The sequence below is a fragment of the Carettochelys insculpta genome, chromosome 6 (assembly GCF_033958435.1).
Source record: "Carettochelys insculpta isolate YL-2023 chromosome 6, ASM3395843v1, whole genome shotgun sequence".
NCBI lineage: Eukaryota > Metazoa > Chordata > Testudines > Carettochelyidae > Carettochelys > Carettochelys insculpta.
In genome coordinates, this window is record NC_134142.1 from 124,479,360 (window position 1) to 124,493,826 (window position 14,467).

At 49.0% G+C, this 14,467-nt stretch overlaps 1 protein-coding gene across 4 annotated transcripts; it reads left to right on the forward strand.

The window, feature by feature from the left end:
• The first annotated feature begins 227 nt into the window (after positions 1-227).
• NOL3 (nucleolar protein 3) lies at positions 228-14,274 on the forward strand. 4 transcript variants are annotated; one of them, XM_074998355.1, is made up of 6 exons: positions 228-254; positions 732-793; positions 4,623-4,751; positions 6,927-7,228; positions 9,448-9,860; positions 10,001-14,274. In XM_074998355.1, the coding sequence occupies exons 4-5, from the start codon at positions 6,946-6,948 to the stop codon at positions 9,852-9,854; spliced, it is 690 nt and encodes a 229-aa protein (XP_074854456.1). In that variant the 5' UTR covers positions 228-254; positions 732-793; positions 4,623-4,751; positions 6,927-6,945; the 3' UTR covers positions 9,855-9,860; positions 10,001-14,274. The 4 variants fall into 4 exon arrangements, with proteins under 4 accessions (XP_074854456.1, XP_074854453.1, XP_074854454.1 ...); XM_074998352.1 differs by lacking the exons at positions 228-254; positions 732-793 and having other exon boundaries at positions 4,543-4,751; positions 9,448-14,274; XM_074998353.1 differs by lacking the exons at positions 228-254; positions 732-793 and having other exon boundaries at positions 4,745-4,881; positions 9,448-14,274.
• Positions 14,275-14,467: the final 193 nt, after the last annotated feature.

The following is a 14,467-nucleotide window of genomic DNA, read 5'->3' on the forward strand; positions in this document are numbered from 1 at the left end:
GCAGGTAAGTGGCTGACATGACGGCAGGTGAAATGCAGCACAAAAAAGGGTAGGATTGCAGGGGGCAAGGAACAGTTTAATCCAGCTGATCCTACAATTTCAGAAAGCAGAACGAACAGCTAAGCAAAGGGAGCCCTGAGGAGAGATTCCATTCACAGGACACAAGAGGGAGCCATTGTCTCATGTAGCCACCAACTTCCCCGACGCAAAGCAAAGACCAGTTATGATTCTGCTCCAAAGTACCAGGAAATGCGGTAAACTTCTATTTTACCCTTCCCCGCACAAACCGTGAGAACTTATGGCCATCCATGATCACCCACCTTTACACAGAGGCAATGTAAGAAAATTCCTGCCCAAGAACTTACGAGAGTTTGGTTTAAAGCTATTGACTTTGTCCATTTGGACATGTCGTGTTGCCAGTCTCTGGTTTAACGTTATGCTCTGATCCCGCTGTCCTCCCCATAGCACCCCTCATTTGTGAAAGAATTACACCGGTAAGAACCAAAAAGCTTTAAAACAAACATTGATATTAGCCGGCAAAATTGTAAACCACATGGCAATCCAATTCTGCCAAGGCTACTTACTGCCGACTTCCCCCGCCACGCGTAACTTTGCTTAATCACAATAATTATTCCATCTAGTTCACCATTCCTGTTGCTCCTCTGTTGTATCTGGCAAAACAATATAGCTGCTTAATAGTCAACATGTGACCACAATTCGTTAATTCACAGGCTGGGACAAAGGGAAGTCTCTTCAAGTCACACCAATGGTACATTTTTCGGCAAGGCTACAGGTAGGCTGCCTGTCCCCAGGCTCTTTAGCAAGTCTTAAGATACCCCGTTGTAACTTCCCAGCAGGGTTCCCGCTATTTTATTTCATCCATGGGCAGAATAAGTTTTATTGTGTACACCAAGGCATATGGGGAGGCGCACCACCGGCAGAAACACAGTGCTTGTGGGCACTCAGCCTACAAGCCGGGTGGCATCTGAATCATTCCTGGGTGCCCGCCCATGTGCTCCTCTTACAGGGAACGCTACTTCCAAGGGGTTCTTGCTCTTTCAGGTCCCTGCCCTGCTTTTTCTAAAAGCGCTGGATGGCTGAACAATTCTGAAGCAGCCGTGTGTGTGTGTGTGTGTATGAATTTAAATAACAATAACAACAGAGCAAGATGTCAAATAATTGTCTTAATTGGAATTATTTAATCTGTGAACATTAGTCAAAAATTAACAGAGCAGAATATAGAAAAGTACATGTAAGAGCAGCCACATTGGCTTAGGCCAATGGTCCATCTAGGTCAGTATCCTGTGTGCTGATTGTGGCCAGGACCAAATGCTTTGGAGGGGACAAACAGAACAGGACAGTTGCAAGTAATTCATCTCCTCTGGTCCAGGCCCAGCATCTGGTAGTTGCAGTTTTAAGGACACACAGTTTACATCCCTGCAAATCCTAGCCAGTAGTCATTGGTGGAGCTATTCTCCAAGAACTTATCTCATTTTTTAACCTAGTTCTATTTTGACTTTCACAACATCCCCTGGCAAGGAGTTCCACGGGTTAACTATGCATTGTGTGAGGAAACACAGCTTTCTGTTTGCTTTAAATCTGCTGCCTTTTCATTTGATCAGGTGATCCTTAATACTTGTGCTACGTGAAGGGGTAAATAAAACTTTGCTGTTTGTTTTCTCTTATCTAACAGTCACAGGCACATGCACCAGATCCTTTTAGGAGACAGGGATCAGATCATAGTCTCAAAAAGGTGATTAGATTAACAAAGCAAAGACGATGCACTTGAAAAGTGTGCTTGGTTGCTGGGTGCTACAGAGCAACTAAAAAGGAGATTAAAGCCCACGGTAATCTCACAAACCAAATCCCAAAATTAAGGAAAATAACCTGATCGCATCTCACAAACATCCCCTGTCTACTCCTATCACTGGTGTTCCATGAGCCCACCGTAGGTGTGGATATTGCTGAGAAATTATATAATTGGTCCCTGGTTTAATCCCTCTCTCCCAGCTCCCCCTCTCTTATACAAATCACGGCTTCCATTCAAAAGTCGCTCCCTCTTCCCGTGGGCTCACCTGGCTCCTGGCCAACACTTCCTGGAGACTCTCAGAAACACAGTGTATCTGGGTTTAACCCTTTACAGGCAATCTAGAGAACTGATTAGGTTTGGGTTGGACATTAGGAAAAAAGTTCCTAACTGTCAGGGTGGTCAAACAGTGGAATAAATTGCCAAGGGAGGTTGTGGAGTCTCCATCGCTGGAGATATTTAAGAACAGGTTAGATAGATGTCTATCAGGCATGGTTTAGACAGTACGTGGTCCTGCCATTGGGGCAGTGGGCTGGACTCGATGGCCTCTTGAGGTCCCTTCCAGTCCTGGTGTTCTATGATTCTATGATTCTATGAGTGCTGGGCCATCCTCCCATCCATCACAGCTGTTGTTCAACCATCCATTATTTTGCCAGCTGCAAAATATCTCTGTAATTGAGTCATTATGACAGGAGCCACTGATTAGACCAATTCCTGATCTGCAAAATGCATCTTGCAATAGATTGCAGGTTGAGCCTCTCTAGTCCGGCACTCTCATCTGGCAACATCCATAATCTGGCATGATTTTAGTTATCTGGACAATCTCTGAGCATGGGTTTGGCCAAGTTTCCCACGGTCCCATAAAGTTTGTTTCCAGGCACCAGTCCTGGCTCTCAGTGTCCTGTGTAGTTAGATAGCTGTAATTTACCTCTAAATGTCTTAAGACCCCAGCAAGCAGTGGAAGTGTTAGTAATTCATAGAATCACAGAACAATAGAGCTGGAAGACACCTAAAAAAAAGCCATCGAGTCCAGCCCCCTGCTCTGAGCAGGACCAAACCCATCAGATCAGCCCCGCCAGGGCTTTGTTGAGGTGAGACTTAAACACCTCCAGGGATAGAGACTCGACTACTTCCCTGGGTAGAACTAAATTCTGCTAGACAATATTGAACTCCTGTGACCTGGCAAATTCATCAGGCACCGCTCAGATCCCGAAGGTGCCGGACGAGGGAGGTTCAACCTGCATTTTAATTAACCACCGAAAATGCCTGTTACGTACCATGAGTGAGCCCTTTCTTGGTATCCGGATTAGGTCACATACAGGTCATTTTAGGATCATCTGAAATATAATGACTAATAAACATGAGGTACACTGGGACTTGCCCGAGGGACAAAGAATATTAGTTTAAGGGACTCTCGTTTTTCTACCAAGAGGCGTGATCGTTCCTAATTTGGGGGCCTTTGTGACTACCCGAGGAATAAAAGTTGTCTCAGAGGGATAGCTGTGTTAGTCTGGAGCTATAAAAACAATGAGAAGTCGTGGGGCACCTTAACGACTAACCAAGGTATTTGAGCATAAGCATTCGTGGGTCAACACCAGGCAAAATTAAAAACTTCTCCTTGTTTTTTAATGAAAGTTGTGTTATGTTGCAACCATCCACCAAGAGATCCTGCTTCAGGCAGGAGGAGGCTGGACTCGATGACCTCCTGAGGTCCCTTCCAGCCCTAGAATTCTATCATTCTGTGAACAGTGATGTTTTTATCAACCTTCTCTACATGCCTGCTGGGAACTTCTTCTTTTGGACCAGGTGCCACGGGTGCCGTACGAAAAGAGATTAAAAAGACTGGGACTTTTCAGCTTAGACAAGAGAAACCTAAAGGGAACATGGATGAGGTCCAGGACAGGGATGGAAAAAGTGAATAAAGAAAAGTGATTTATGTGTTCTCGTAACACAAGAACTAGGGGGGTCACCAAATTAAATTAAGGGGTAACTGCTTTAAAAGGAACAAAATGAAGTTTTTCTTCCCACAGCACATGATAGGCCTGTGGAACTCCTGGTCAGAGGATGTTGTGAAGGGCAAGACTGTAACAGGGTTCAGAAAAGAGCTGGATAAATTCATGGAGGTTACGTCCATCCGTGGCTATTACGAGGCTGAGCAGGAATGGTGTCCATAGCCTGTTTGTCAGTGGCTGGAAATGGATGCAAACAGAGGGATCACATGGTGATGACCTGCTCTGTTTACTCGTCCTGGGGCACCTGGCATTGGCCTCGGCTGGAAGACAGGCTCCTGCACCAAATGGACTTTTGGTCTGACCCAGTCTGGCCGTTCTTGTGTTCAAACAAGCTCCTGAAAGTGACATGTGTTTGTGCCAGTGGCACTGAGGTCTCTGGTTTTAGTATGACGGCCCCCATTCGGCCAACCCAAAACAGCCGGCATGGGAACAGGAGCCACCTGCCCTCCCCCTGGCCACCTCATCCAGCCAACCTTGTCCTGCCAGCCATGCGGTGTGAAGGACAGACCAGCACGGCAATGACAGCCATGACCTAAGCTAGCACCTTCTCCGTTACATCTTGGCTCATCTCCAGCCAGACACAAATAGCATCAGGGACTGAGCTAAGTGTCACATGAGAGGAGGAGGATGCAGCACCACTCTGGGTTGTGGCTTTGTTTGCTCTGATTTCCCAGCTGTCCAGAGAGACGCCATCTGTGCCCTCGTGCCCTTATCTTGCTCACAGCACCTGCCTCACTCAGCTGTTCCCTCACTGGAAGACGAGACCTAAAGAGTTACTTGGCTGTTCTGCTCTTGAAACACAGAGCCCACACCACGCTGGAAGGCAGGCTGCCCGGTTGAGAGTGACTCTGCATTTCTGCCACCCAACACACAGCGCCAGCGGACACCTCGCTGGGAGGGGGGATCTCTCTCGACTCTCACCGACCTGGGAGGTAGGCGCCGAACTGCTTTTCAATAAGCACTCAATCTTCCCGCCGAGTAAACCTTTCTTCGGCCAAAACCTGAGCTCCCAGCTGCGCCATTCCTCCCGTCTTACACTGACTTGCATTTGGCCCAGCAGAGGTAGGCACCGGGGACCAGATTCTCTGAGGATCTACTTTTTTCTGGAAAATAGTCTCGGGGAGGTAGTAGTGCTAGTCTGTAGCGTCACAAAAACCAAGCAGTCCTGTAGCAGCTGGAAGACAAACCATTTTACGTATTAGATAATGAGCTTTCGTGGGTTTACCCATGAAAGCCCGTTATCTAACACATAAACCGGCTAGTCTTCAAGGTGCTACAGGACTGCTTGGTTGGTGGAGATTCATCGTTTTTAAAAGGTCCAAAGGGATCATTACGCTGAGCCGTTCTGATGTGCTTTCTAGCACAGGCCTGGGAACTGAAGCCAGGCTGTGACTCAGCACTGAGTCAGATGATGAGTGTGTCTCCAGGAAATGCCTCAGAGAAATACGCAAGGCAATTTCACTTTCTTCTGTAATCGGACTATGGCTCATCCAGGCCTTGCTTTTGAACCTTATCTCCCCCAGGCTGGAAATAGGAAAGAAGAAGCCAGCACGGTCTTGACTAGCCAAGGCCTTTAGTTACTCCTCTGAGATGGTGGGTAAGGAAAGGAGCTGCTGCCTAGCAGCTTGGAAGGGGGACAGTTTCCTCAGCACCTGACCAGGGAAGCCCAGAATAGCCTCAGAGCGCCAGACAGATTTGGACAGTGCAGCAGGGCAGGCACCTCACTCTTGGTGGGATGGGAGGGTGAAGCATTCCTGACCTAGGGAACCAGAGCTCACAGGCCAGGAGGGGCACCTGCCATCCCTGCTTGGAGAGGAGCGGTGACATTCCTCCAGCCATGGGGCTTCAGCAGCGTTCCCTGTAAGCTGAGCACTTGGGCAGCCACCCAGGAGATTCCGATGCTGCCCAGCTGATTAGCAGAGCGCCCCCAGTCAGGAGCCTATGTTTGTATAGGTGGTGTACAGCTGCATAAGCCTTGGTGCATATAACAAAATTTATTCCACCCACAGATGGGAAAAATTAAAGGGAACACGAGTCTCTAGGACTAGCTGGTGCTGGAGAGCAGGGAACTAGGGTTATCCAGGCACTTTGGTGGGTGCAGTGCCCACCAAGACTGGGTGGCAAGGCCATTAGTGGAAATGGGGCTACCAAAGGGACATGTTCATGTGTGGGTGAGACTCTACTGCCAGTTGGGCAGTGTCTGTCCAGGAGTTTGCAAACAGAGATCGGAGAAATCCTTAAGCAGGATGAGGTTTCCAGGTGTTTCTGACTATGTATGAAAGGACAAAAGACAAGCAGTTCCTGTGTTTTATTTTCTTTCACAGTCGATTGCTTACCTTAACGAAATCACGGTTTAATGCATTATCTTTATATAAATATGCCTGTAAGAACTGTATCGGATGATAGTCATTCAAAGCTTAACCCTGTTGTCTGAAAGCGCTTTACTATTACTATTGACGTCTCTTGGACATCTTATTTCACTACCTTCTCAAAGCCTGAGATGTAATTGATTACATTTTTCTTGGAAGGTTTTTAAGTTATACTGGGGCTTGATTTTATTTTTCAGTTAATGCACTAAAGAATAGGCTCTGAGTACATTTCACAACATTGTACGCATTCATTGGACAAAGGCACTTGCGGTGTGATAAACGTTCCTCTGGAGTCCAGACCCTGAGTTTATCTTGACCAAGAAATTTGGACCATCACAAAAAAATAATTGTCTAAGATCTAAGGTCTTGGGCTGGATACTTGTAAACTGACAGAACTGTAAAGAGTTCCATCCCTTGGGTATGGCTAGACTGCATGTCGAGCTCGAAATAATTTACTAGATGCTGCAGCCCCATATTTCTGTAATTCTAACCCTAGTAACAGAGAGAAAGCTGTGCTAGTCTATATACTATCAAAACAAAAAAGCAGTCCTGTAGCACTTGAGAGACTAACAAAATAATTTATTAGGTGGTGAGCTTTCGTGGGATAGAAGACGAAAGCTCACCACCTAATAAATTATTTTGTTAGTCTTTCCAGTCCTACTGGACTGCTTTTTTGTTCTAACCCTAGTAGTTTCTCTCACTCCAGTCCTTGCCTCTCATATAATTTTAACTTTCCAGGTCCTGTGATTTGGTCACCATGGCTGCTGGTGACAAATACACCGTCATACGCACCAAACGCAAGGAGCTGATAGGAATCATTCAGAGAGACCCCGAAAGCGTCTTGGATGAGTTACTAGCCCAGTCCATCATCACGGAAGAGGAATACGACAGCATGAATAAGCTTGAAGACCGAGCGGCCGGAATCAGGAAATTGCTGATTTACATACAGAGAAAGGGGGAGTCGGCCTGCCAACGCTTCCTGGAGTGTCTAGAAATCTTATTCCCAGGCACCGATCAGCTTTGGCACCCTTCAGAATTCGGTAAGTTGCTTGTCTTTCTGGGTTGGTTTCCTACTAGGACAGGGATGGGCAAAATCAGGCCCGGGAGCCGGATCTGGCCCAGCCGAGGATTTCTCTCCAGCCCACTCAGCTAACTAGCAGAACATGCATACTTACAGCCAGCAGCCTGTGTTCAGCTGCCCCTCCCGCCACCTTGTTCCATTGGCATCCCAGCTGCTCCTAGGATTCTCCTGCTCGCTGTGTGTAGGGGAGATGGTGGTGCTGAGGTCAGGGTGATCCCCTGCCCCGGTACCCAGTCTCTGCAGAGCAGGGATCAGGGAGAGGGAGACGCACTGCTCCAGTCTGAACTGTGGCTGGTGAGTGAGTTGCTCAGGAGGGCAGAGCAGGGGAGGTGGGGGGACACCAGAGCAGGACACATTTCCTTGGAAGTTGGCTTCTCTCAGAAACGTACCCAGCGGCAGCCAGCGCGGGCCCCGTGTGTCCCTGTCACACACACACCCTGTCTGTGCCCCACACACACAGCCACTGTCACAGCCACTGCAGCACACACTGCTTCCGTGACGCACAAAGGGTTTCTTTCGCTGTCTCCGTGTCGCCCCCGGCCCCGCCCCTTCTGCCCAAGGCCCCGCCCCTTCTGGGGGGCCCTGAGCCAGCCTGCGACCGGTGCCGAAATTGCTGGAGTGGCCCTGCTGCGAAAATTACTGCTCTCCCCTGTCCTAAGAGAACCACTGCACCAAACGCCCGCATGGGTCTGACTGTTGTAGCCTGTCGCATTCACTGTGTACCCCGGTTCCAGCTCCACGGGTAAGTGCTGGGATGCCCCGAAACAGCTGTTTCACGCCCGCGCTCCACCCAGCACCAGCTGGTGGTCCAGAGGCAGATGGCTCTGACTCATCCTTCCTCCAACGGGTGTTCAGGCTCCTCTTCGCCCAGGAGAGCTTGGAAGTCTATTAAAGCGGCTGGAAACAAAGGGGATGGACCAGCCTTGCTGGCCTAAGCGTGGAGTTGTGTGGGCCAGTGGTGCCCGGGCTCCACCGACCTGAGGTCCTTTCTCTTGGCCCTGCCTGCTGCCTCCTCCCCGCAGCATCCCTGCCAGGTGCTTATCCTGAGAGACTTGACCTATGGCCTCCCATCCTTGCATCTCTGCTCAGAGGCTCTCCCTTGCTGGCCACGGTGCTGCGGCTGGCTCTTGGGAGCAGCCCTGGCAGCAAGCTGACAGCTGCATCTGTGAAGAGGAGGCATGTGGGATTCCCCTCTCCCCTCCGCCCAGGCAGCTCCCAGTGGAGCCCTTCCTGCCTGGGCCTCAGGGGAGTGGGTGGAGGAAAGAAGGGGGAAAAGAGAGAGAAAAGAAGGGAGGATCCCCCCACGCCCCAAAATCCTCATCCACGTGCTGTACCCCAGCCCTGAGCCCCAGCCCTGAGCCCCTCCTGCTCTGTGGTAGCTCAGGACTCACAGCTGCAGCGCCTCCCGCTGGCCACTGCAGGACTTAGCTCAGCCCAGCCTCAGAGCGCCCGCTCCCGGCTGCATCTCACCTGCTGCTACCCGAGTTCTTTTGTCCATCCTCCACCACCGCTCGGAGCCTGCGTCCCTCCCAGACCACGACAGCCCTCACAGGGTTCCGCTCTGCAGCAGCACCCGCACGCCGAGGGCCTCCCTGCCCAGAGAACCCCTAAGCCATCACTTGCCCGGATGGCTCTCTGCCATTGGTCATCTAGTCCCCTCCCTTGGGGCAAACTGCAGTCTGCCCTGCTCACTCACCCCTGGCAAGGGAGAATGGACCTGCTGCCTTGTCCTGCCCTGGCTGCCCCTTGCAGCCCTAGTACCTCCCTGGGCCCCGAGTTTATTCGGGCCTGAGCTCCCCTCCCTTACCCTGCCTTTCCCCAGCACAGTACCGTGCAGCTAGGTCCCTCACCCTCCAGCCCCGGAGTGAGCACCGCCCAGCCAGCCATCATTTTATATAGCCCTGCTGGGGCTGATTGGCTACCACAAGCCCACTCCTGATTGGCTCCCAGCCTCTCCCAGGGCTATTTAAATCCTTGTCTTTCCAGTGCGGGGCAACCATCACAGGCTCATAGAGTCACAGCAGGGCAAATACTCTCAAACATATAACTTTCGTCAGTGAATTTCCTAGAGCTCTGTGCTGCAGCACCATTCATTAAGCGGGTGAGAGAAGTCTTTGGAGATAGAGACAATTAACGATGGAATACCATTCACCTAATCCGCCTGTTTTTCCTTGGTAGATTTTTTCAATCCCGAGCGAGATTCACGCCCTCTGCGAGACCCTGAACCAAGGGGGAGAGATTTTTTCAACCCAGAGCCCCCTACAACGCTGGAGGACAAAGACGATCTCACGCCAGAGCAGGAACCGGAGACTCAGCAAGACCCAGAGCCAGAGGAGAAAGAGGATTTCAATCCAGAGCCTAATCCAGAACTGGAGGAGGAAGAGAGTTCACATGCAGAGAAAGAATCAGACACGGACCCAGACCTGGAGACGGGTGGTTCAGATTTGGAGCAGGAATCAGAGACTCTGAAGGACCCAGAGCCAGACGAGGAGGACGGCTCAAATCCAGAGCAAGAATCGGAGGTGGAGCCAGACCCTGAACCAGAAGGTCCAGATTCAGAGCAGGAATCAGAGAGTGAGACCTAGACCACGGTGAGGAAAAAACTCTCCCAAAAAGCACATCCTCATGGGCGAGTTATTCTATATCAGTAGAGTTTGCTTACAGCTGCCATGGGCCTCCCTTATCGTTCCAACAACTTAAAGCCATTAATTCCCTCCATCACTGTTGGCAGGACTGCGTTGCAATGACCAGGGTGGATGATCTTGTGCTGTGCATCAGCAAGGGAGGAAGGACGACCGTGGCACCACCGTTTCTTTATCCGTCAGGACCTGGGACTAGGGAATCGCAGGTGGGCTGGTTGAGATTTCCTGGTATTTCCCGAAGGGGAAAGGTGAATTCAAATGCACCATGTGAAATACGAATCCTGCCCAATGAGACCAGTATGGTATGTCAGGGCAAAAACAGGACGGGGGGGAGCCTCCAACCATCCCCGATCTGTGGATCTCGCAATAGGCATGAGCCCTTTGTCACTTCAATATTAGATCTGGCAAGAAACGACAGCAGGTGCAGAATTTGGCTGCTAAGCCGGGTGTTATATCACAAGCAAAATCCATGCTCTCCCACCCCACAACAGCTGTCGGTTGGTTCCCAGGCTGACTTCAAGACCTTGGTTGAACCCCCAAGTGGTATAAGACTGCCTCTCTAACAGCTGCTCTTCTCCTTGTGATACCTGCTACCATGTCCACCCTCTGCCCAGGTCACTTCTCTTCTGTTGAGCTCAGAAGCTCAGATGCATTCTGTAATTCTCCCGCTCTTGTCCACCGGCATTGAACCTTTCCACTCCAATGCTTCATTCTTCTCGCTGTTGACGTTGCTTCCTTATATTTCTCACTTCCTAGTTGTATCCCTTGCACCTTCTTCATGGGACGCCGCCTATTGTCATGTGGCCCAAATACCCATTTTACTAGTCTCATCTGGAGCCCCTCACTTTCCGCCCCAACCAAAACCAACTGGGTGACCCTGGTCAATGTCCCCATCTCACAAAACTAGGTGACTGAGCAACAGAATGCCTGAAGAATTTTAATGTTGATAAATGCAAAGGAGTGCACATTGGAAAACCTAATCCCAGCTATACATATAAAATGACTGGGGACTCATTTAGCTGTCACCACTCAAGAGAGAGATTTTGGAGTCATTGTGGACAGTTCTCTGAAAACATCCCCCGCGTGTGCAGCAGCCATCAAAAACGTGAACAGAATGTTAGGAATCATTAAAAAAAGGATAAAGAATAAGACAGAGAATATCTTATTGCCTCTAAGTAAATACAAATATGCACACATAGTGAATACTGCATGTATGTGTGGTTGCCTCATTTCAAAAAAAGATATCTTGGCACTGGAAAAAGTTCAGAAAAGGACAACAAAAATGACGAGGGGTTTGGTACAGATGCCGTATGAGGAGAGGTTAAAAAGACAGGGACTTTCCATCTTAGAGGAGAGGAGGTTAAGGGAGGATGTGACAGAGGTCTATAAACTCATGACTGGTGTGGAGAAAGTAAATAAAGAAGAGTTATTTACATGTTCTCATAACACAAGAACTAGGGGTCACCAAATGACATTAATAGGTAGCAGGCTTACAACAAACAAAAGGAAGGGTTTCTTCATGCAACGCACAGTCAACTTGTGGAACTCCTCACCAGAGGATGTTGTGAAGACCAGGACTTTAACAGGGATCCAAAAAGAACTCGATAGATTCGTGGAGGTTAGGTTGATCAATGGCTATTAGCCAGGCTGGGCGGGGAGGGTGTCCCTAACCTGTTTGCCAAAAGCTGGGAATGGGAACAGGAGATAGATATCATGATGACGACCTTTTCTGTTCACTCCTTCTGGGGCACCAGGCATTGGCCACTATCAGAAGACAGGGCACTGGGCTAGATGGACCTTTGGTTTGACCCAGTCTGGCTATTTGGGTGTTCTTACACACACACAGTTCACTTCTCGCTGCTACACGATAAAGAGTGGGAGAGAGACAGAAAACACACACTCCTGGGAGAGCCTCCTCAATATAATATGTAACAGGGAGTGGGGGTAGGGGTAAATAAGAACAGCCACCCCCACCCACCCCACTTTGGATATCCCAGCAGGAAAGAACAGACCCCAGCTCCGAAAGACGTCACACAAACAGAGGAGAACTTCTGCTTTGGTTTCCTGTTTCAAGGAGGAAGTTTCTAGCTCTCCTTGGTGGCAGAGGAAGAGTAAATCTCCCTTCTGCTACACCCTAACGCAAGCAGAACATCTCCTTCACAGAGAGGATGAAGCTACAGGTAGGGCTGCTGTGCATCACAGGGCTGCCTCTCCCCACCACCATCATTCTCATTGACACATGGCTCTGCCATTCCCACAACGTCTGTACTCACATCATTTGGCCTTTCACAAGTCACTGAGGGACCACTGGGACCACCTAATCCAACCCCTTGCATCACACAGGCCAGAGACCTTCCCCCAACATAACCATAGGGCAGATCTCTTGGTCAAACGTCCAACCCTGATTCAACCATTACCAGTCAAGTCATAAAGAATCCACCATAACCCCTGGGTTAAGTCCTTCCAATGGTTAATTCCTCTCACTGTGAAAAATGCCCACCTTATTCCCAGTGTTAAGGCTCCACTATACGTACCCACAGATCAACGCTCCAGAGGTTGATCTTCTGGGGTTCGACTTAACTCATCTAGTAAGGACGCTCTACACCAAATGTTGAAGGTGCTCCCAATGACTCTGGTGCTCCTGGCACTTGTAAGGAGTAAGGGAAGTTGACAGGAGCCTCTCCTGTTGACCTCCTGCTGGGGGATGGAGCCAAAGTTCAGACAAGATACGTCAACTCCAGCAGTTGTGTATCTTCATTGGAGCTTATCCCCGAGTGTAGACCAGGCCTTAATTGTCTAGGTTCATCTCCCAGACACTGGATCATGTTAGACCTTTCTGCGCTAGATGGAAAAGCCCGTTGTGAAATACTTGTTCCATGCGTAGATACTTGGACTGAGATCTAGTCCCCCTGTCCATCTCCTCGTTTCCTGATCGCCATCTATGCACCGGAAATGATCTACATGCACTCGGTCAGTAGTTAGCTCTTCCTTACCCGATTTCTGCATAAATTCCACCAAAGAGCATTGAAAAAAAATGCCCCGTGGCCTAGCACACTGGCCCGAGAACCAAGCAAGGGTGAACCAGTGGTGCCAACACCCCTGGGATTGCAATAACTCTGCACAAAGAGCAACATGCCAAAAAAGTCACACGTGCAAACCTCAAGAGCAGCACAGATTTTGACACACACAGCTCTGGTTGTGCTTCGCACCAAGGCACACCACTTCCAAGAGCCCAGCCAGGAACCTCATGCACCACTGGAGCCAGCATGGTGGGGAAGAAAGTTACATCAAACTCTGCACTGGCCGCCTCCCCTACCGGGGTTGGGGCTGGCCTGGGACATCCACCACTGCCTAATTAAGTAGTACGGGCAGAGCCTAGCTACCCTGAAGTATGGCAGGAATAGCTGCCCTCAGTTCAGTGCAACCACTCTAGTTTTGCCCCGGTCTCAAAGAAGAGGGAATCAAGCATACCGCTGTAACCTAAACCTTGGCCACAACCTTCTCTTCTGCAATGATGTCTCCTTCGTGCAGCTGCTTTGAGTGCGGGGCTGTTAGCTGAGAGGTTGGCTGGGGCGACCCCAATGGAACTTTCACAGAAGACGACACCCCTGAGAAGGACTGTATCTGTATCAGCACCTCCCAAATCACTGTGCATTAATGTACTGTATAGTACACCGTATACTTTTTGTTAATTGGATGTTTACTGACCAGAATTCTTGGCTAACCAGGACATTTCAGGAGTGGCAGGATACTTTTTTTTTTTTACTTTACTAACCAGAAAAAAATTACGAACATTATCTAGAATGCATTTCCGGTTGTAGTTTTTCACGAATAAAGGTTAGCTTATGGCGTGATATACGGCACATTTAATTAGCAACATGAAAAAATGTCAGGTATGGTTCATACAGAGGTCAGAGTAGGGAGATCAAAGGATCAGTACATCTGGGATTGGTCATTGAGGCTGTGTGTGAGAGAGCAGAATAAAGTTACATGTCCATGTTCAACTTGCCAACTGCGTGTAACGTGTGAAAATTTCTGACCGGAAAATCTGATGAACTGAATCCCCCATTCCCCGATGTTTCCGGACACCACAGAGAATACTGTATCTAGTACTTCAATACACTGTGAGATACTGATACAGATACACTCCCTCGCAGGGGTGACCTCTTTTCTGAAAGTTCAAATACGGTAACACTAAATTGCTTGTTCAAGCCCCGCCCATGTTGATTTCAAAAGGGAAACCAAAAGTATTTCTACTAAACCAGTAGCCGTGCTAGTCTATATACTATTAAAACAAAAAAGCAGTAAAGTAGCACTTTAAAGACTAACAAAATAATTGATTAGGTGATGAGCTTTCTTGGGACAGACCCACTTCTTCAGATCATAGCCATACTAGAAGAGACTCAATATTTAAGACACAGAGAACTACTATTTTTGGTTCTCTGTGCCTTAAATATTGGCCATTTCTACACAGGCCATGCTAATACATGGCCTGAAATATGCTAATGAGGTGTAGATGCAAATTCCCTGCACCTCATTAGCATAAGGTCATGTGA